The following is a 23,930-nucleotide window of genomic DNA, read 5'->3' as shown; positions in this document are numbered from 1 at the left end:
CTCCAAAACTGTAGGAGAAGAAATCTGTATTGTTTTAAGCTACTAAGTTTGTAGCAATTTTCACAGCAGCTATAGAAAATTAATACAGATGGATAGAGGGGTGGGGCTGGCATCAAAGGAATTAGGATATCTAGGAGAAGCGGTTAATTTAGAAAAAAGATATTTCATGTTTAGACTCACCAATTTTGACAGATCAGCACTGGGGTATCCAATAGGAAGTTGGAAATGCAAAAATGATACTCAGGCAAGAGGCTAGAGCTCGTGAATATAGATTTAGAAACAATGCACATTGAAGCAGCAGTTGAAGGGATGGTAGTAAAAATGATGAAGGGAGATATATGAACAAAGAACAAAAACAATCAAGGAACAAAACATAACTTCCGCATTTAACAAACGGCAATAAAATGGAAAGGAGTCATTAAAAATAATGTAGACTACCTGAAAGAGAGCTTACCTAAAAGAGAGATCCCATAAGAGTATCAGCTGATTTCTCAACAAAAATTTTGCAAGCCAGAGGGATTAGCATGAATTATTCAAAGTGCTAAAAACCAAGGACCTACAACCAAGATTACCTGGAAAAGCTATGAATTAGAATCAAAACACAGATAAAGAGCTTCCCAAACAAGAAAAAGTTAAAGCAGTTCATCAACACCAAACCAGTATTATAAGAAATGTTAAAGGGGCTTTGAGGAGGGGTGAGGGGGAGAGGGAGGGGTAGGCAGAAGGAGAAGGAAGAAGAGGAGGAAAAAGAGGAGGAGAAGAAGGAGGAAAAGAAGAAACGATCAAAAATATAAGTAATAAAATGGCAATAACTACATACCTATTGACCATTACTTTAAAAATAAATGGATTAAATGCTTCAATCAAAAGACATAGAGTAGCTGAATAAGAAAACAAAACACATATGCTGCCTACAAGAGACTCACTTCAGATTGAAAGACAGACTGAAAGTAAAGAAATAGAAAAAGCTATTTCATGAAAATGGAAACAAACAAAAAAAGCTGGAGTACCAATATTTATGACAGACAAAATAAGACTTTAAAATGAAAGCTGTAACAAGAGACATAAAAGGACCCAGCAATCCCACATCTGGGTATTTATCTGAACAAATCCAAAACACTACTTCAAAGGGACATGTGAATTCATAAGTTCATTTTAGCATTGTTTACGGTAGCCAAGATATGAAGGCATCCTGGGTGTCCATCAATAGATAAATGGATAAAAAAGAGGTGGCACATATACGCAATGAAATATTACTCAGCCCTAAAAAAGAAAAGAAAAAGAAAAAGAAAACAGAAATCTTGCTATCTGCAAAGACATGGGTGGATCATGAGGAAATTGAGCTGAGTGGAGTAAGTAAGACTGAAAAAGATACATGCCATATGATTTTACCTACACATGGAATCTAAAGAACAAAATAAACAAACAAAACAGGTATAATCTCATAGAAACAAAGAACATTTTATGGTTGCTGAATGAGAGGGTGGGTGCGGGTGTGAAAAGGAGAAGGGATTAAGAAGTACAAATTGGTAGTTATATAATAGGGGATGTGAATTAGAGCACAGGTAATAGTCATTAATGCTGTAATAACTGTGTACGGTGTCAGATAGGTACTAGATTAATCAGGGTAGTCACTTCTTAAGTTATGTTAATTTCTAATCACTATATTGTACACCTGAAATGAATATAACATTGTATCTCAGCTGTAATTAAAAAACAAAAAATTATTTTAAAAATTAAAATTAAAAATTGAAAAAACATAAAAGAGCCTCAGTAGTATATAGGATAATATCAAAAGGCCTAAAATAATGCAGAGTCTCATAAATAGAGGAGAAAAGGAATAGGCGAGAAGAAATATTTGAAAAAATAAAAGGTAAAAATTTGCTAAATTTGGGGGAAGATATATATTTGTAGATTCAAAAGCTCAAGGAACCAGAGGAACACACACACACACACACACACGCACACACACACACACACACACACACACAGAGCCATATTTAGGCATATCATAGGTAAACGGCTAAAAACCAATGTTAGAGGAAATCTTGAAAGCAGTCTAGAAAAAATGAGCACATGTGATATAGATCATTAATCCTATTGACTTTTATCAGAAACAATGGGGGCTGAAAAAAAATGAGAAATGCTACCTTAAACTGCTGAAAGAAAAAAAAAATCTATAAGCCTAGAATTCTATATCCAGCAAAAATATAGCCTTCAACAGGAAAAGGGGGCGGTACAGGTATAAAATACAAACTACCAACAACAGAAATGAAAGAGGGTATATCACCATATATCCTATAAGCATTAAAAGGAAAATTTAAAAAATATATGTACAACTTTATGCCAATAAATTCAACAACTTAGATGAAATGAACACAGTCTTTGGAAAATACAACTTACCAAAACTGATACAAGATGATAAGAAAATCTGAACAGTCCAATATGCATAGCCGTCTAAACTCCAGGTTCAAAGCCTTCTGATCTATCTTACGTTCTACTGCTTGAGTTGTCCTCCTTAAATATCTAGTCAAACTTCTTACTCCTACATTTCAAAACCTTCAGGAGCATAGCCCTTGCCTAGTTTTCATATGAATCTTCTACCACTCTCTAGCACATTCCTGAAAGCTAATCATGCTTCTATCTCTCAGATACGTCAACCTAGTTATTGCATCTCATACCTTCTTTCTCATATTCTTCACCATCAATGCCATTCTATCACTGGCCAAATCTCACTTGTTCGTCAAGGTCCACCTGAGTCCAATCTCCCCAAGAAGCTTTCTAGGCTATTCTGAGCCCTCAGGGTCTCCTTTCCAGGAATTTCTCAGCACTACAACATCCTTAACACTGTCTTTCAGGGAGGCCACTGTTACCTTATACAATAGTCTTACTCTCCCAACTAAATTATAAGCTGTTTGAGGGCAACCCTTTTCTTTTTTTAACTTCTCTATCCCTTAAAGTAACTATTCTAGTAATGATTCAATAAATATGTATAATCTCTTGAGTGAATATATAATGCCAGGAGCTCATCTCTACGGTTCTTACAGACTCTCTAGATTCCTTTTATCTCAATACCATCTTCAGAGTCATCTCCAGGGATCTGCCACACTTATCCTATCAACCATATTCACAAAACATATGGTTACAATAAGCAGAGGTCAGGGGGAGAGAATAGTACTAAAATTATACAGAGATGAGGTACCTTGGTTTTGCAGGTCATATAAAAAAATGGGCTGATTTTTACATTCTGCCACTGCTATTATCTGATAAGCATAAACTAATACCAACAAGGTAACCTTTTCCTTGTCGTCTCCCCATTCTGAGTCCCTGTGGACATAGAACAAACCATGGGGCTCCAGGGACAGGAATAAGTTCAGCTTATACTTCCAAACATATCTGTTCCTTATATTCATTATGAATCCACATCTGTTTGGGTACAGAGACAAGATAATATCCTCTAAAAAGTAGCCAGTTACCAGTACTCATTGTCTCTTACTATTACATACAAATTCCCCCAAATGTATAAATGTCTTAATTGTAACCAAGTACTATCAAAACGGTGACTGAAAATCTTATTTAAATAGACCTCTCAAAAAATGATTTTTTGCATTTATACTAAATTTATCAATATCGTTTGTGAATATATATACTTTTGAGGGGAAAAAAAATGCCTTTCCTGTGGAATTAAAGTAACCAAATAAAGAAATTCCTTTAAACAAAAATCCTCTCAAATTCTCTTTCATTGATGACTTACTAGCGGCTTCTCTTTCAGTTAAACCAAACAGCTTTATATCCTCATTTTATTCCCCTTCTCTCTAATTAGATAAATCTGGTCACTCTTCTCTCGAGACAGATTAAAAGGTTGGGGTGTTTTGTTTTTGCATTTCAGAGTTCTAATCCTTAGAGCACTGTGATGACAGGAAAGACCATGTGATTTACAGCAGGCAGGCTCCAAGGAAATACACAACACACACAATGAGGAGATTCTTTTGAATATAAACACACAGATTTCCGTAAAAGATAGTGGGCTACTCTGGCTATTCCCAGCCCATGGCATTGACCCTGGATCTTCCAAGCAATCCTGTCCTTACCCAGATTGGAGGATGCTCGCCCCTCTGCAGCCCGGTCCTTGAGGTCCTCAGCAATGCCCAGCTGCTGCTCGTGGTACTGTTTGGCCCTCTCCAAATCCTGCATGCACCGGGCAGCATGGCCCAGGCCAGCATAGGCCCGCATCTCAATGGCCTTCTCCATCAACTCCTGTGCCAGTTCCAGCACGTAGTTGTGATAAGACATGGCCTTATCAAAGTTCCTCCTGTAGTGATAGGCACTGCCCAGGTTGCTGTAGGCCCGGGCCTCTTCTCGCTTATTGCCCAGGTCCTTGGCTATCTTCAGATGCTGCTCATGACACTGCACAGCATTCTCAAAGTCACCCATGGCAATATACACGGCTCCCATGTTGCCCAGTTCTCGGGCTTCAGAAAGCTCATCTTTGGATTGCTTGGCGAGAAGAACACACTGCTTGTGACTGGCCAGTGCGTTAGGGTAGTCTCCAATGGCTGTGTACACGTGGCCCAGACTGCTCAGGGCTGATGAAGCTGCCTGGAGAAAAAGAGAAATGAAGACACATCAGAAAATGGCTCTCTTTTGTTTCAGCAGATAAAATGTTACAGAGATTGCCTATAACCCTCCAATCCAATTCATAATTTCTATTAGTGGTTCACAGACCTATGCAGAAATGAAAAAGAGTATATCCAAACAGTAAGTTCCTTAAAAAAAAAAAAAAAGACAAGGTAATTTAATTAGTAACTTTCAATACCTAATCTCACAGAAATAGGTTCCACATAACCTTCATCTAAAAGACACTGACATTTCTAATATTATGATATTATAGCTCTGTTAATAGCTATTAACTTCTGTAGCATATGAAAATGTTAAAGAAAACCAAAATTAATTACTACATATAACATAACATAGGAAATTCATTGAGAAATCCATGCTTGGTTCTTTGCACTCCCGGGCATTTCTCTAGCCTTGTCTTCTCCCAAAGCAAAGAGGTAAATTAATTGGTGGGATGTTTAGAATGATGATTGATAATTTTGTTACTCAGGACCCAAAGGAAGATTCTGTTCTTACCTCTTTTCCCTCAATGTGACATCATCAGTGTTGGTTACTGTGGAGGGCTTAAGTTTGGATAAGCCCAGAGAAAAACAATGGGTGGGTTACGACCTATACCTCTGAATGGGGTGGTCCCCCACTGGGCCCCACTACCCTTTTCCAGGCTCTTCCAGCTTTGCTTTTCTTGCCTATAAGCACTTTTGACCTCAGCCTCTGTGCAGAAAGATGCTCTTCCTAGTCCCCTTAAAATGCTTGCTACTCAAGCATTTTTTATGTTAAAAGTTTTAATGAAAATAACTCTATAGTGAACCAAATGGAGAACAACAAAAATAACAAAGATGGCACACAGGTTCTAGAATCTTACCAAGTATGTATAGTCTTAAATTTTCATTTTTAGTTTCTAACTCCATTGCAGAGACATAAAAAGGAAGTTACTTACACTGGGCTTTTATTGTCCTTTTTATTCTACAGGTTGAAAGCTTGCCTACCCTTTCCTTCCTTCACAATGTGCTTACAGTTAGAGCCATGTAGCCCCCTTTCTTCATGTTGCCCCCTCTTCCTAACATGCGCATGTGATCCTGGCAGAATATGTGCTTTGTCACAAGTAAGTAGGCAAGCAATCTTTACAAGGGCCTCCAGGATAGGAAATAACAATGAGGGATGCTGTCCCACCTGGAGCAAGGGTATTTCTTTATGATTTGTGCTCTATGTCTGTGCACTTTGGAACTATTTTATAGATATGAGTAATTTGCTACCCTATTTCTTTGCCTGTAAAATAGTTTTTATCAAAATAACTCAGACAGCTTGACCATCTTCATGTTGCATGCAAATTGGGTATCTGCAAAGAGTTTCATATTGTTTTAAGTCGCTTTTATCATTTCACAGATGGTCCAACAAGAAATATAGAAAAATAAAGAGGAAATAAATACATATAAATTTACTTTTTTTTTTTCTGGGTAGCAGAGAGCAGAAACAATTCCACAAAAGTCATAGTGCTGTAGCAGTATGATTCTGGCAGAAGCAGCTATAATGTCACCAAAGAGCATGCCACCTGGATGTGTTCCTCAGGTTCCTACTTTGGGAGCCTCCGGAGGACCAGAGGTTAGGACTTCATGTTAGTGCATCGTGCATGAGCCTTTTATTGCTCACAACTCCTCTCCCCTGCCTGACAATATCCTCTTCCTCCTTTGCTGCAAGCCCAGGGACTCAGCCTCTTTCCTCTACTTCTCTAGTTGGCCCTCCCTACCTAGCTTTCTGGGGTTCTTCTCTACCCAAGCCCAGATAGGGGGCAGGATACAGTCCACAAACCCTCCCACCTGCAAATCTTTGTTGCCCTCAAAGAAAAATACATGGCTCTGTGACTGTGGAGCTAGCATAACTTAGATTCATATGCACTCATTCAAAATTATGCTTTTACTAGCTCTGGGCACCTTTTAACACTTAACTTCTCTGACATACATTTCTAGGCCCCAGCCATAAGCCAGGATCTGAGTATTTACAAACTCAGCCACGAGCCTCTGTCAAATGTGTAAACCATACATAAATCGCTCAATAATTCCAAATAGTAGAACTGGTTGGAGGCAATGAGCCCTTGAACACTGCAGGGTATGGATTTACAAGGCTTGGGGCAGGTACAACACCCCAGATACCACTGTTCTTAGGATTTTCTGTTTTATGGCAACTCTGAATGACAGCCCCAGAATCTTCTGCTTTTGGCTCTTCATTTCTGTAAATGCCAGGGAGCTCTCTGAACATAAGAAAAAGGAATATTTGGGCATTTTTTCCTCTGGGATGTGAGGGAAAAGGGGAAGGATTACTGCGTTAGCTCTCCCCAGGCAGTGCTATTAAGCTAGGACACTTAATGGTGGGTGTTCTGGAAACCAGCATCTCTAGAAAGAATGATATAATTTATGAAGAATACATCATAGCTTCTGAAATTAGAAAGGCAGATCGATGTTGTATAAGAATGGAATAGGTTTGGAGTCAGAGGTCCTGGCTGCATGACCCTGTTAAAGTCATTTTACTTCTTCACTCCTGTTTATTTTATATGTAAATTGTGCTGATGATGATAGAGTACAGTTTTCCCAGGGCTAGGATGCGGATCAGATAAAGCAGTGCAAGTGAAAGTCCTGAGTAAACTGCAAAGTTCTCTTGAATGTACCACTAAGGTGTGAATTGATGTTTTATGACTGCGGGGAAGCTGGGCTGAGCTGTTACCAAGCAGAGGCTAGTAACAGCAACTGAAAACATCAGTCATCATGACCAAACATCTATATTCCTATCAGTTGCAATAGGAAATGAAGTCCAGTGTTTTACAGCCCTTGGGCAATAACATGTGATGATATTTATCAGCTAAGTGAATTACAAATTAATCACTTGTCTTTGTTCCTCTTCCTGTAGAATAAGTGTAGATCTGAAACATGGTTTCAGGCTGTTAAGGAGAATGTGAAGACACACTATCTATGGGGAATCACAGGCCCCACCTCAAGCAGATGCTGCATTTGCCACTAAGGTTCACACTGCCTTTGTATATTAATCTCTCTGAGATTTTTGTGCTAGAATAGCAGCAGCTGCTTCCCACAGTAGAAACATTTTGGAACATGTGTATCTGAATACTAAAATGCACACAAACAGTTATGCTAACAAACTATCTGGTTGAAATAAGACAATACTTTTCTCTTTACAAGATATAAATTACTCATATTCTTGCCAAAGCATGATCCCCAGCTGCAGACTTAGCACACAGGAATCATCACCCCTTGCTCTGTAACCTGAATATTTTCAGAACTCCATATGACAAGTCAGTTTCATGGGACATGGAGCTAGCTAGAGAAGGAAATTTACTCATATTTTTTCAAACCACCCTTTAAGGGTTTTTAGTTTGATACATAAAATAGAAAAGTTTAAACTACCCAAACTATAACCACAGTGATGACACTACCGTTAAACATGTGTTCCTTCACATTTTGGCATGTTTTCCCTCTTATTGTATGTAGTTTTCATAGGGTTATATTTTGTGGAAGGATTAAATGCATATATAAAGAATGTCTGATATAACTGCTGATTGACTAATTGCATGTAGTTAAAAAAGATGGGGAGGGGAATGTACCTTCTACTAGTACCATAAACATGGCTTCTCTTTTTTGTCCAAATCCCTAAGCACCTTGTATTCCCTGCCAGTTCAGTGCCCACAAACTCAAGGTCCTGGGTTAACTACCTACAACCCAAGAGGCAGAAGGATGTAGAATAATAGACACAGACTCTGGAATCAGGCATGCATGGGTTCAAATGACAAACTATGATTAATGTGATACTGCATGCTGCACAGTGCCTCTAAGCTTCAGTTTCCTCATCTGTAAAATGAAAACATTAATATCTCACAGATCCTCGGTGAGTACTAAATCAGGTAGTACTTGTAAAGAGCCTGGTTAATGACTGGCACACAGAAAATGCTCAAAAATTTTAGATTTTAATTTCTCTTCCCATCTCAGCCAAGATAACACTCACTTAGATTTATTCATTTTCAAAGATGTGGTAAGAGATGACCAGAAAATACAATGTGAAGTTATATTACCACAACTAAAAAGACAACACAACTTTGTTCTACTAGTGGTGGGAAGTGTCATCATCTTCATATGCTAAGCATGTTACTCATATTCATCTTCTGCAAATATAGGTATAAGAAAATCCCTTTATCCAGTGGCATTTTAGAATTGTTAGGGAAAGGGAACAAAGGAATGCCCAGGGACATCCCAAAGAATGCTCCATTGGTAGTTAAAGAATCCCTCCTGCATCCTGGGAGACAAAGGACGGGAGGGCATAACCTATAGCTCAGTGGTTCCCAACCTTTTTGGCATCAGGGACTGGTGTTCCTGTGAGAATCTAATGCCTGATGATCTCAGGTGGAGCTGAGGTGGTGATGCTAGCACTGAGGAGTGGCTACAAATATAAATGAAGCTTTGCTCACTTGCTTGCAGCTCATCTCCTGTGAGGCCTAGTTCCTAATAAGCCACAGACCACTACAGGTCTGTGACCCAGGGATTTGGGACCCCTGCGATAGCTGGTTTAATCTGGCCACAGAGGCTTGCACAGAAGGTGCTACCCTAACCTGCCCACAACCTCAGCCTTATTACACCATAATTATAATACCGTGTTTATGCCTGAAAGTTCATGAATCTAATTATAACAGACTGAATTCTGGGTAAGCACATATGTACTAGGCAGAGTTATATAGCAGCCAAATGTCAATCAAAATGACTTCACATGCCAATCACCTAGGAACACCTTTGTAACCACCCATCATAGCCCAAATATAATACAGACCTTCCCATTTCTGGGCTGTTAACAGCTCTCTTGGTTTAAAACCTACCTGTCCCTGGGGCGTCCTCTGTCTTTTATTTCTCTCTCTCTCTGTTTTTTTTTTTTTTTTTTACAATTCAATGAGGTTTTTTTTTTTCAATTATAGTTGGCGTACAATATATTCATTTTGGCTGTACAACATAGTGGTTAGAGATCTATATAACTCACAAAGTGATCACCCAACTAAATCTAGGATGCCTCCTCCTCCTTACATATTTATTACAGCATTAACTATTTTTCTTTTGCCACACTTTATATCTCCACGTCTATTTTGTAACTATCCATTTGTATTTCTTAATCCATTTGCCCTTTTTTATCATTCCCTCCAAACTCCCTCTCACCTAGTAGCCCTCAAAATAGTCTCTGTATCTATGAGTTTATTTCTGTTTCTTTTTTGTTGTTGTTCACTTTGTTCTTTAGATTCCACATATATGTGAATCATGAGATATTTGTCTTTCTCTATCTGGCCTATTGTATTCTGCACGATTCCCTCTAGGCTCATCAAGGCAATATATTTTTCCTTCCCCTGCCTTTTAGTTTGTGTGTGTATCTTAATCTGAAGTGAGTCTTTTACAGGCAGCATATATAGTAGGGGTCTTGTTTTCTTATCCATTCAGCCACTCTATCATTTGGTTGGAGCACTTAATTCTTTTCCATTTGAGGTACTTATTGGTAGTAATGTAGTTATTACCATTCTTTATTCCTGTTTTTGATACATGTTTTTTTCCTTCTTAAAGAAGTCTGCCCAACATTTCCTGTAATACTGGCTTAGTGTTGATAAATTCCCTTAGCTTACTTTTGTCTGGGAAGCTCTTCATCTGTCCTTTGATTCTAAATGATAGCTTTGCTGGATAAAGTATTCTTGGTTGTAGATTCTGGGATTTTCATCACATTGAATATTTTGTGCCAAGCTCTTCTCTCCTGAATAGTTTTTTTTGAGAAATCAGCTGCCAGTCTTATGGGTGCTCCCTTGTAGGTAACTAACTGCTTTTCTCTTGCTGCTTTTAAGATTCTCTCTTTGTATTTAACCACTGGCATTTTAATTATGATGTGTCTTCGTGTGGGCCTCTTTGGGTTTCTCTTTCTTGGGACTCTGAGCTTCCTGGGGTTGTACGTCTATGTACTTCTCTAGGTGAGGGACGTTTTCCATCATTATTTCTTCAAATAGCTCTTAAGCATCTTGTTTTCCTTCAGGTACCCCTATAACATGGATGTTTTTACATTTAATTATGTCCCATAGGCACCTTAAATTACTATTATAATCTTGGCTTCTTTTATCTTGCAGTTCTGATTGAGTGTGCTTGGCTTCCCTATCCTCTGTATTGGTGGTTTGATCCTCTTCTTTATTGTTGATTCCCTCTAATATACTCTTCATCTCAGATAATGTATTCATCATTTCTGACTGGTTCCCTTTTATAATTTCAGTTCCATTTTTATGTTTACCTCTTTGTTAAAGTTCTCACTGAGTTCATCCACACTTCTCCTAAGTTCATTGAGCATCTTTATAACCTGTGTTTTGAACTCTGCATGTGTTAGATTGCTTGACTCCATTATTCCTGGATCTCTGTTCTCTTCTCTCATATGGCTTCTGCTTCTTATTGTCCCATTTTGGCTGCCTTTTTGTGTCTGTTTCTATGTACTAAGCAAAGTTTCTGAGTCTCCCAGTCTTATTAGTGTGGCTTTGTGTAGTAGGTGTCTAATGGCACAGTCCCGAGAGGGGTTCAGCTGCAGACCAAGTTTAGCCCCAGCCTGTGTTCCTCCAGGGCGACTTGTTATGATTCAATCTACAGATGCTGTACTTACAGTTGCCTCAAGAGGCCATGCTAGTAACCGAGGCTAGCTGTCACCAGTATGAGTCTTGGCTGTGCTCAGCAAGAAGCACTGGACTCACCGAGGACACAACTGGATGTGGCATGGGTGAGGCCACGAGTTGAGGGAGGCAGAGTTTCAGGCAATCCTCTGGACAGAGCAACCTCTGTTATCCAGTTTGATGACGTCTCAGCTATGGCAGCACTTGTCCGCACACTGGGAGGAGGCAAGGCTGAACAGAGGAACAATGGATATGCCAGCACTTCTGTCTGGGAGGGAGCCTTGCCTCCAGCCCTCACTCTGACAACTCATTTCTCCTGTAAGTTCCTGGTACCCCTGAGCAGCCTACCTGGCGCTGGTGCTCAGAGCGCACAGGTCTATCACCACAAAAGTCCACTCGCAGACACGGCACCTTTTAGAGGTGTCTGCTACTACTGTCCACAGTGGCCTCTGTCCCACTTAGCCACTTGTCTTCGCCCCTTCCTACCTTCTACCATTGCAGGTTGATTAATTATTTCTCTCCCTAGTTGTAGTGGTTCTGCTCATTTAGATCCCAGGGGACTTTCCTTGCTGTTTGCTCCTTGTTTCTGTCACAATTTTGATTTGGTCACAAGAAGGATGAACAAAGCCTCTATCATCTAAACCATTTTTTCCCAGAACCTATTTCTTTTATCTTTTCACCTCCCAAATTCCACAGGGCTGCAGCCTTCCTTAGTGTGGCCCATCTCCTTCTAAAATATACTCTTGCTAATTCTTTTTCTAAATCTCACTGACTTGTGAATCTTTGTTGCATCAGTGGGCAAAACCCGAGGAAAAATGCCAATTGCACTTCTGTGTCATTACCACATCCCCATGCCGCTATGGCCACACATAGTTCAAATCAACCCCAAAGGGTAACAGAATCATTGGTATATCCAGTACACAATGTTGGTAAAAGTACTTCACTTCAAGTGGTCAATGCTTACAGAGCCATTGGGGTGTTTTCAGTCTGTTGATTGGCTGGTTCATTTGTTCATTCATTCATATACTCAAGATAATTCTCTAGACTAACACACACATAGTCTACTAATTTTGGACAAAAGAGTGAAGGTAATTCAATAGGGAAAGGACAGTCTTTTCAACAAATGGTGTTGAAACAACTGACATCCGCATGCAAAAAAAAAAAGTGAATCTAGGCATACCTTATACTTTTCACACAAATTGACTCAAACTAAATCATAGACCTAAAAGTAAAATGTAAAACTAAAACACTCTTATAAGATAACATGAGAGAAAATCTATGGAACCTGGCAATGAGTTTTTAGATGTAACACCAGAGGCATAACCCATGAAAGAAAAACTGATAAGTTGGACTTTATTAAAATTAAAAACCATGCTCTGCAAAAGATACTGTTAAGAGAATAAAAAGACAAGCTACAGGCTGAGAGAAACATTTAAATATTTGCAAAACATATCTAACAAAGGATTTGTATCCAAAATATACAAGAAATTCAATATACAAAAAATATTCAAAAAATACATGGGCAAAAGATCTGAACAGACACCTCACTAAAGAAGATACATTGATGTTCTACATTATGTCACCAGGGAACGCAAATTAAAACAATGACATACACTACACACACCTGTTAGAATGGCTAATATCCAAAAAATTGACAATACCAAATGCTGGTGAGGATGTAGAGCAACAAGAACTCTCATTCGTTGCTGGTAGAAATGTAAAAAAGGGACAGCCTCTAGAAAGATGGTTGGGCAGTTTCCTATAATACTAACACACTCTTGCCTTATTGTCCAACTATAATGCTCTCACATATTTACCCTAATGAAATAAAAACTTATGTCTACACAAAAACATACCATGAATGTTTTTAACACCTTTATTCATAATTGCTAAAAACTAGAAGTAACCAAGAGGTCTTTCAATAGGTGAATGATTAAAGAAATCCTGGTATAGCCTTATACGGACTATCATTAAATGCTAAAAAGAAATGTTCTATCAAGCCATGAAGAGACATGAAGGAAACTTTAAGTGTATATTGCTTAATGAAAGAAGCCAATCTGAAAAGGCTACATTCTGTATGACCCCAACTATATGACATTCTGGAAAAGGCAAAACTACAGAGAAAGCAAAAAGTTAATAGTTGCAGGGCAGGGGAGAAGGATAAGTAAGTGCAACACAGGATTTTTATGACAGCAAATCTACTCTGCAAAATATTATAATGATGGATAAATGACATTATACATTTGTCAAAACCCATAGGCTGTACAACACCAATAGTGAACCCTAATACAAACTATGAACTTAAGTTAATAATAATACAATATATTGGTTATTGTAATAAATACACCACACTACTACAAAATGTTAATAACAGAAGAACAGATCGGAGAGAGAAGGTATGTGAGAACTCTGTACTGTCTCCTCGATTTTCTGTAAGTCTAAAACTTCTCTAAAAAAATAAAGTCTAATTATGTAAAAATAAATACATAAACGGGAGTTTTCCTCTTTGGGGAAATGGAAATAGCATGAGCAAAGTCATGAAGTATGATACAGTGTGTAATAATTAGAGAGCAAAAGCTATTTAGATCTAGGAGTAGGGGTAGTACCTGGAAGGGAGTCTAGAAAGGTAGGCTTAGATGAGTTATCTCTGTCCATTGATTTGTAAAATCTAAAGCTTTTTCCATGTATGCTGTTTTATTTCATCATTACAACAGTCCTCTGTGAGATAAAATTAGACTCAAAGAGATAATGTGACATCCCTAAAAGTACACAATTAATGGCAAAGCCAAGATTCAGATCCATGTACATCAGACTCTGTTCTCATGCTCATTTGACTACACAAAGTTTGCCTCTATTGAAGAATTTACAATCCACCCAGGAGGTAATAACAGCCACAGGTTTAAGCAGGGGACTGACATGATCAGATTGTACTTCTGTGTATTTACATAAAGTAGATGAAAAGAAGGGAGGTCAGCAGTAACAACTAAAAAAATGCTTAACTAAAATAATGATTAATTAGGATAAGATATATTTTAAACATTAATAATCTTTAGGGTAATCTTTTGAGCTGTTCACAAATATGCTTGCTGGCTTCTCTCTTCTCAAGCAGGTAAATTGCACATCCCTGCCTGCATGAAGTCAGATTAAGTAGCGATGTGACCTTTGGCCAATAAATGTGATCAGAGCCAGGTGGCTTTAGTAACCAGTGCATGCTTCACTACATTCTCTCTTTTCTTTGCTACACACTGTCCCATCAGAATTGAACTTCAAGTGAGAATCATGCCAATATGGACCAGAGCCCCGCCTGACCTGTAATGAATATATAGTGGGCACAAGAAATAAATATTTGTTGTTTTAAGCCACTGGGATTTGGGGATTCACGGTTATTGCAGTATAAACTGGCTAATACAGTACTGAGCATAAATTAAAAACTTTCATACTCCAGTTATCAAAGTTATAGTTAACTATCTAGTGGTTCGATTATTTGAATTAACATGTTTCTAGATGATTACATTTTAAGCATTTACCAATTATCATAGATTTCTGGATGATGAAATTTTAGGTATTTTTTAGAAAAACTAAATTTGAGAATTAGATACTAAAATCAGAAACTTAGCTAATCTTTAAAAACCTGTATTAACCCAGATACAAGGGTCTAACTGGTAGTAATGTACCCAAATTACAGGCCTATTTAGCAGGAATCAATAGCCACCCAAATATAAACTTGCAGAAACAGAAAACTGATCATGATCCGTGGGTCCTGAAAAATCTACCCTTAGCATTGAGCTGATAAAGTAATTCTGTATAAAAGGTGAAATGATGGGTCTATAGTTGCTTACTCAATAGTCACACAAAACCAGGCGGACAAAAATAATTTTAAAAATTACAATCTATATTGCTGAGGACATTATCTGTATTATCCAATGTCATCTTTATAAGGACCATTGAAAAGATCTGAAAGTATTTCAATGCTCCTACCAAACAGCTACTATGGTTTATCATAAGAAAAATGTGAATCATTTAAGTGGTCCAATTTATATTTTTGTTTGGGTCACCAGGAAGCTTTTGGCCTGATGCAGAGCTTCCTTTTAAGAGCCTGATATGATCCCATAACACATGCAAACTAAAATGCAAACTGGGCTCTGGCTTCAGTCTATGGTATAACCTTAATCCTCTCATGACTCTGATTTCTTCCTTTTACTGTTTTGCTTCCTGGTCCCACAAATTCTTGTTGAATTAAAATAGAGAAAAAATAAATCAACAAAACACAAACAAAAAATAGTAAATATTAAAGTTCTTGCCAGAGAGAAGTTTCCTGAAATGAGATCTTCAAGAATTGTAAACTCACAGCCACAGCTTGGAGATTTAAATACCACAAAAACAGTAAATTTTAATTATATAACCTTTAGCCGTCTTAAATCATTTTCATGCTACACATACTTAATAATTAGTATCAGGTTTATTATAATCGATCTAACCAGTTGGTTCCAATACCTAACTTTAGGGTTGGAAGAACATTCTGCAATTGTTACTGAAAAGGTAAGAAAGTAATGTGCACACCTCTGGATTCTTTCTACCATATACTATACCATAGTTAGAATAGTTGCTTTGAATCTATTACTGTGAGCTTAGAGAACGGTTAGTGATAGTTATAGTTTCTCCACGGTAACCTGTCAGCCTTTCCTAATACTGTAGGGCCAGAGGAGTTTTCATAATTATTTTTTATCAAAATTATATTAGGGTTGGAAGAATAACACATCAGAGAGATCTATTACCTAGATTTAAGAGTTGCTATCACAGGTGATAAATTATTTATAATGCCCAGCATTAATACAGCAATGTTTTCAAACCAATAATTTGTAAATGTCCTTTGCAGATGCAAATTAACAGATTAATAAGGAAACAAGCTTTCTTGTATGAGAAGCTAGGATGACAGATTAGCTATTAAGAGCAATTTATAGGTCATAAGATATGAAAGTTGGCAAGAAACACTACTTCTGCTGGCTCTATAAATAGTAAAACTGCATTTAGTTTCCCAGAGGTATCCTGTTAGACATTTTAATTATACCATAAAAACTGCCAGAATTTACAATGATTTCATTTTTTAAAAAACTTGATGCTCTATGTAAACTTGATGCAATATAACAGGCATCTGTGCTATGCACTATAACAGCCAAGTGGCAGCCAATGGAAGAGTGTGTACTCCCCTTCCTTACAAAAGTCTGCAAATGGTGAGGTTGATGATGAACATCAGAAGAAAGTAAGTTACTCCCTAACAGCTCCAGATGACTTAAAAATTCTCCTCCGCGCTTTACATCCAAACACCTTCCACTGCAGCCACTTGCTATCCATCTAGGAAGATTTTTACAAACACCTTCATTCTACAAAGCTCTTTGGCCACAAAATGATGAACAAGTAAAAATCCTAGAGTCTTAGTAGTCTTATTAGGGAGCTGAGTTTGATTGGGGGTAAATTCTCTCATTCATTTGAAATAATCAGTTAAGATTATTTTTGGCAATTTATGTCCCACTTTCAGTTTCACCTACATTATCAGTTTTATTTGGGAGAGTGATAGGCAGATAACCTAGTCTCAAATGAGTTTTTTATGACATAATTCACTCAAGTTTCTTATGCAATAACTTGACCTGGGTTGGGAGACATATTCTACCATAATGCTATTTTAGTCCAATCAAAATTGTTCCATTCCATGCTTGCCAGCCAACCTGAATTTTAGTGGGCCATAAAACATTGTTCCGTAGGGGGCTGAAATGTAGTCAATCACCCCTTGAAGATAGTGTTTACATTGAATCACAAAATCTGGCATTGGCTGGGTAGGATATAATGGAGAAAGTTGAAGGGGGAGAGGGACAGAAAATATACACATGCGTAAGTACAAATATAAGAAGCAGAGGAGACAGTATATATTTAAAATATATTACAAATCTTAGAAGGAAGAAAGCCCAAGAGGAGGGGGGGGAAACCAACTTATTTGCAGGGGCCAGCAGATAACAATTTAAAAAATAAATCCTTAAACGAGATGAAGAGGAGCCCTCAAGGAACTGGAAAGATGTAGGAAATTAAAAAAAAAAAAAAAAAAAAAAAAAACGAGAACTGCAACCATCCATGAAGGAATGTCATTATGGGCTCCCACTGTGAAGGACAGGTCCTAATGCAGGCTGAGACCTGAATTTCATGGCTTCTAACTGTTCAGGAATAAATGGCCCACAATCTCAGCTCTCTGTACATTCACTTATTCTGGCAGATTCAACGTCTATCCCTGTTGGATAATTCCAAACTCAGATTGCAGAACAAGAGATAAAAGAATTTTAGAGCTAGAAGAGGCCTTATAAATCACCTAATCCACCAGTTTTCAAATGTTGTTTAAACCGAAATACAAATACATGTAATTTGTGTAATTAAAAATGCAGCTGTTTAGGTTCACTTAGACTAGGGTGTACTTTTCTCCTCAAGTACCCTTAAGAGATTCTATCCCACCTTGCAGGACTTTTTAGAGCAGAGTTTTAAAACCACTTAATAATATAACTCCTCATTGTCTTTAGATGTAGAAACTGAAGTCAAAAGATGTCAAGTACCTTGGCCAAAGATCAACCTGCTAACGTCCAGCAAAGACAAGACGAGAGCCCAGGTCTTTGGGCTCTCGGCTGGTACTCTTCTCACTCCGCTTTGCCAACATTCCATCATACCATCACACGGTCACCTCAGACTGAAGCCTTCATTGCTTTTCCTAAATCTCCCTTATTCTGGGACTTCTGTGATTAACAAAAGAAGTAGTTGTTATCACTATTTCTTCCCACAACCTTAGTCAAAAGCTCAGCGTTATCACTGATTTTTCCTTCTCTTTTGGCCCTCAAATCCAGCAGGTACCAAAGACCAGCTTTATTAGACTCTTGAAGTTGTAACTACACTAGTTTTTATTTAATAATCTTTATTTTACTGCCAACTATTTATATACTAGATCCACTTAGAATTGATTTCCGACAGTTTAATTTTAAATAATAAATATTATCTTCAATATTACATGACGATGTTTACAGATGAGGTTTGTAACGCATTTTAAATATATACTGCTTTTCTCTCTAAAATCCAAGCCAGCTATTGAGTGACAAATTCAATGACAAACTTTAAAAACTTTAATCAAACATCAGTAACTTTTTTAACAGCTCCTGAATCTGTCTCCTGAATGCTAATGAACTTAGCAAATTCCAGGGTAATGCAGTGACTAGAATTGTCTAGGTTTGATTTCTGTCTCTGCTAGCTCTGTTCCCTTAAGGAGTAACTGACTCTCTCTGTCCTTGTTTCCTTATCTATAAAGTAGAGGTGATAATATCTATTTCATGGGATTGTTATAAGCATACATTTAAAGATATTAGAAAAGCGCCTGGCACATAATAAGTATTCAATTACTGCTAGCTGTTATTATAGATGCTAAATACAAATAAAACCGAGTAAATGAAGTGATTTTAAAGTCATCATATTTATATTCATTTAATCTATTTTATACCTTTATTTAAAATTTAAATGCGTTAAATTAGTACCTTCCTTCCCCTCTCATTATATTAATTAAAAAACCTGAAAATGTCATTTCCCTTGTATGGCATTTGTTACTGTTCCTTTGGCACAGAAAGTATTTGAGCATGCAAGCACATAAACACTCCTTTTTGGGAATCCCCAAACAAAGAAGATATTACACCAAGATCTGAAAAAGAAAGACAATATGTTCATCAAAGACAAACTAAATTTTTAATAAAAATTCTAAATTATTTTTTAAAAGATTAGCTTACTATAAAAATATCCAACCTGACATTAAACATAGCTTACACAGATAGATAAAATTTCTAATTACAAGTGTGATCAAATTTTTTGTTATGTTAGTTTTTAAATTTGTTTTTCAGTGGTATGCTTGTTTTGGATTTAACTGAATACCAGAACATGTACTAAAATTTCAAAGGAAATATGTTCTAAAGGAAAAAGAGATGATTCATATATTTTCTATTTGAGGTAATGAGAAAAGATACAGGATTAGGATGAAGGAAAGAGGAGCATAGCATGAGATAGGTCAGACTAGGGGCTTCTTGAAGCCAGGGCTATCTTATTCATCAATGTAACTTTAGAAGTCTAGCCTAAAGCTTGGCACATGGCAAGTGCTCAAAAAGCAGCTGAAGAACCAAACTAAGAGTCACAGGACTCTGAGTCTGTGCAGGATGTAAAAGAAGAAAACTCCATCCAAAATGCCAGAATTAATATGTGTTACCAATACCACTCAACCTTTAGTTCTCTTTAAGCAAAATTCTAGTGCACTAAAACTTTCCTACAGCTGCAAGAATATAGAATCCATAGACACAGGTGTTTGTCAGTTGTCACCTTGGTGTTTGTCTGTATAGAACTCACGGTGTCTCATATCTGTACGTGTTCTTCTACCTGCTGCTCCCCATCCAATCAATCACATTCTTGCTAAGTCTTATGAAGTCTACTCCCTTTTACATTCACATTGTTCACATGAGACATGAAATTATTAAACAGGAGCCACTGTTATTTTTGTTATAATACTATTTTCCTAGGAATAATGATAATGGTACCCCAAATTAGGCTCTAGAAAAATTTGTGAAATTCAGATTATTTCTGATACCATTAAAATATTTCATGGAAAAAATATATCATAACAATAAGTATGACTGCTATTCATTGAGAGCCAGGGACACCATATTTCATCAAATCAAACTTGTCATAAATTTAAGAAGCACTTTACAATATGTACCACAAATAAACGGATAAAAATGTTGTGATTGAACAATGAGAGTTTACTTATTGATTATAAGAGCATCCTGATTTCAGAGACAGTAAAACATGAAAAAAATGAGCATCTTCGAATCAGTGAATTGTGATATATCAGGTGCTTTCTTTACATTATCCCCAATCCCCACTAGGCCCAATAAGGTAGGAATTTTTACCTTCACTTTGCAAATCAGGAAACAGACAACATTAAGCAATTGATCCAAAGTCAAACAATTATTCCTAAATAGCAAGGTTGAGATTTAAATCTAGGCCTATATAACTGCAAACCTGAGTATATCCATCATACCAGATTGCTTCCTCCAGAAACTCTAGACAAGATATGAGGAATACAGCAAGGGTACTTGCTCTGAAAAGGTCATCTTATTATTTCTGTTTATAATCAGGTGCTTAGAAAAGCTTAGCAGGCAAGTGTTTCTAATTTTAAATAATAACAACAATAAAAAAGGCTATTGTCAAAATGTATCACAAACTGGATACAGACTCAGAATTGTATTAAGACTAAAAAAAAATCTGCAATAATTCTACTATGCTATTATTTTTGAGCACCTTATAATTTTTTACTTCCCCTACCACCACAGATATAAAAACAACCTTGGGAATCTTTCAAGGTTGCCAACTTACATATGGGTCTAGAAAAGGTGTATTTTATTTGATTAATATTATGCTCAGGATTATATATAAATGCTGGGATGTGAAATGAAAAGTTTAGGGAATGTGCCAAGTCTAGGACTGGTTAATGTGTCTGGCATGCATGAAAAATCCCAGAAAGCTGCTTCCAAATGCCTGTAATTACAGACGTTCGGAAGATGGGTTATGATTCAGTTTTAAGTTTATTCCATTTAGGGATAGAGATGGTTTTCAACAGTGGTACTGGGCTATGAATTCAGGCAGGATCATTTAAATGTGCCCTAGTAAAGTATATGTGCCGGGAGTTCAACAGGAAAAAGAATTAGTCCAATTCCTAGAATGGCAGGGTCCATATTTAGAAGGTTCCATTCAAAGTATTACGGTATTAAATTGAGACTGCTGGAAATCATGTAGTTTTATGGAAACCTCAGAAGCCTCTTTCTTAAAAAATCTGTGTTTAGGAATAGATTGGTTTACCTTGCTTCTAGGAAACGGTGAAAGGGGAGGTGATGATTCCGTCACTGTTAAAGAGAGAAAGCGGTAGGAGGGAGAAGCTGAAGTGATGAGTGATGACACTTTTGATGACGCTCCCTACTACATGGGGGTGGGATACGGCCTTTTCCTGCTCTGGCTTCTTCCCAAGAAAGTAGCAGCACATTTTCCCCATAGTAAAGCATGTGCTGTATCATATCTGATTACATCTAAAGCTTATTTTACCTAATTTTATAGTTCAGAAGAAAAGAAAATGAAAGAGAAAACAGAAAGATAAATAAAGTTTTGTTTCCCAAGTTTTAAGATTACTCTACTGGTAGTGACTTCACTCTGTGCTTGCTTATGTGCCTAGAATTTAAGAAATATTAATAGAAATGTTGAATAGAGACATTCATTAAGTGAAGGTAAATGTTAAGATTAATTTCTTATGTATAGAAGAGATGCAAAATAAAGAATGGAAAGTAAAAAAAAAAAAAAAATACCAGTACTAAAACATGAAACTATCAGAAATAGCTTTCCATAAATGTGAAAGTATGACAATTTTAATTTAAAAGGAACACAGAACCTTAATTTGCATTTGATGAGTTGTCAAAAGACAGAACTTTGATTTTTTTTTTTAACCTTATTTTTGTATTGAAAATTAAACTTGCTGAACTGGTGATAACAGCAGAGGCCAATATCCACAACCTCATTCTCGGCTCCAGTCAGGGGTTTGCCTGTCTTTTACAGCAGAATCCAGATGTGCCCAAGTGAGTTACATTTCCCCTGGGATGCTTCTTCCAACATCTTCTCTCTAACAAGATAAATAGTGGTCCTCACACTTCTCATGGGTGCCATCAGAGGCAAAACTAGAGTAGTGCATTAAACATGTGTTGGGTACTTGAGAGCAATGTGGTGATTAAGTCAGCTGGGGGCATCAAGGATGTGCTTCAGGGGGTTGGTAATAAGAGTCTGGGAGATATATTCATCATTGGATACTTAATAAAACCCTCTGCATAACAATGCCCACTGGGAATTCTAAGTAACTCGCGCATACTGTGAATACCAGCTGCATTCAAGAAAGACAGGCCTCACCACAATGGTAGAATCTAGAGTGGCACTGTCAGTATTTTGATTTCAGAAACATCAAGAAAATAAATATTTCATAAAACTAACAAAGAATAGTTTAAATTTATTTTATTCACTCCTTCAGTCAACAAACATTGAGTGCCTACTATGTGTTAGGCCCTGGGAATATAAAGATAAATGAGATAAGTCATCTGTTGTAGAGTCACTCACAGCATAGGAGACAGACTGGGAAAAAAGTAAGTGCAACAGACTATGGGTGACTAGGGCAAATGGAAACCCCCAAGTTTCTCATTTTTTGCAAGAAACCCCAGTAAAATAATAATGAAATAATTTTTTAAAAAGCTGTAAGCCCATAAAAACAAAAACAAAAAGATTGAGAACAATGTCAGCAGATAATATCCACAAATTTTGGAAGATGGAAAGCAAATGGATGAATGGTAACTGATTTAGGACAGAGAAAATGGAAACCAAACTGCCTGCAAGGAGGGGTGCCAACTCCAGCTTCGGAACACTGGAAAGGAACAGGAATTGAGGCACTAAGTCTTCTGAAGTTCAGGGAAAGGGTATATAGGTCTGAAACAGAGAATGGGATATATACTTATACAAAAAGCAATTAGAGCATAGATCTGCTCCTCTAGTCTGGCAAAAGATGGAAACCTACTTTCTGCAGATGTTTAAAGATGAAGATAAAAATAAAATGTTACACTTAAAAATAAAAAGGAAGATCAGTGAAAATCTGCATTCTGAATGGTGAAATTCTCATTGGACACCCCTCTCCACACTACAAGCCACTTTGCTCTGCTCAGTTTCTATTACACCGATAGCTACGTGTGATAGCAGAATAGAAGTTTCTGGGGAAACTGGTCCAAAGAAAAGATATGCACATACTAATGTACTAATATGAAGTGATTCCTGCCCTCCCCCCAAACCTCACTATATTTCAACCTGCATTGAACTCTATCTGTGCACAAGGCCTACCCAAGCATACAGAGGCTCAAATCAGTTTTTTAGTGCCTCACCCCTAATATGAGCAATTAACCAAAGATTACCAGACCTTTGAGGAAAACTCTAACCTGAAAGACGGTGACGAAAATAAACAACAAAATAGAAATTCAAGAAAAAACAAATACGATGAAAGGATAGAAAATAAACTTTCAAAAAGATAGTCTTTAGAGACATAAAACAACATACTATAGCCATGAACCTTTTGAGTGTCATGCAAAAGGAACATTCGGAGAACATAAGTCTTCAAAATTTTTAATGACAGCAGAAAACAGTACATGAAGTAGAACAAATTGAAGATGAATATTACTACAGGAAGTAGGATTTTTTAAAAAAGAAATGGAAAAGAGGAAAAACCATTGGTAATACAGAGAATCAACCCAAGAAGCCTAACATCTGACGAATAAAAAGTTCTGGCTGTATAAAAAAGAAACTGCAGAATAAATTAACCAAAAAATTTGTTCAAGAAAATTTTACAGGAATTAAACGCATGAGATTCTAGACAATGAAGAAGAAGAAAAAAGGACCCACTGTCAGGAAATGTCAGGACAACAGGAATAAAGAAAAGATCCCAAAATATTCCATAGAAAAAAATCTGCTAATATACAAATAATTAGGATTCAGAATAGCACTTGGCTTCTCA

At 37.1% G+C, this 23,930-nt stretch overlaps 1 protein-coding gene across 4 annotated transcripts in view; it reads right to left on the bottom strand.

The window, feature by feature from the left end:
- The window catches only part of TTC28 (tetratricopeptide repeat domain 28), a 609,862-nt gene that overhangs the window by 171,299 nt on the left and 414,633 nt on the right, over positions 1 to 23,930 (bottom strand). For all 4 annotated transcript variants that reach the window (XM_036220513.1, XM_036220511.1, XM_036220512.1 and 1 more), the window contains one exon: positions 4,092 to 4,599. In XM_036220513.1, coding sequence (XP_036076406.1) covers positions 4,092 to 4,599 — 508 coding nt within the window. The remainder of the gene's footprint in view (positions 1 to 4,091; positions 4,600 to 23,930) is intronic.

The sequence above is a fragment of the Rousettus aegyptiacus genome, unplaced genomic scaffold (assembly GCF_014176215.1).
Source record: "Rousettus aegyptiacus isolate mRouAeg1 unplaced genomic scaffold, mRouAeg1.p scaffold_m13_p_5, whole genome shotgun sequence".
Lineage (NCBI taxonomy): Eukaryota > Metazoa > Chordata > Mammalia > Chiroptera > Pteropodidae > Rousettus > Rousettus aegyptiacus.
Note: the sequence above shows the minus strand (reverse complement) of the source record. Positions and strands in the feature narration are given on the sequence as shown.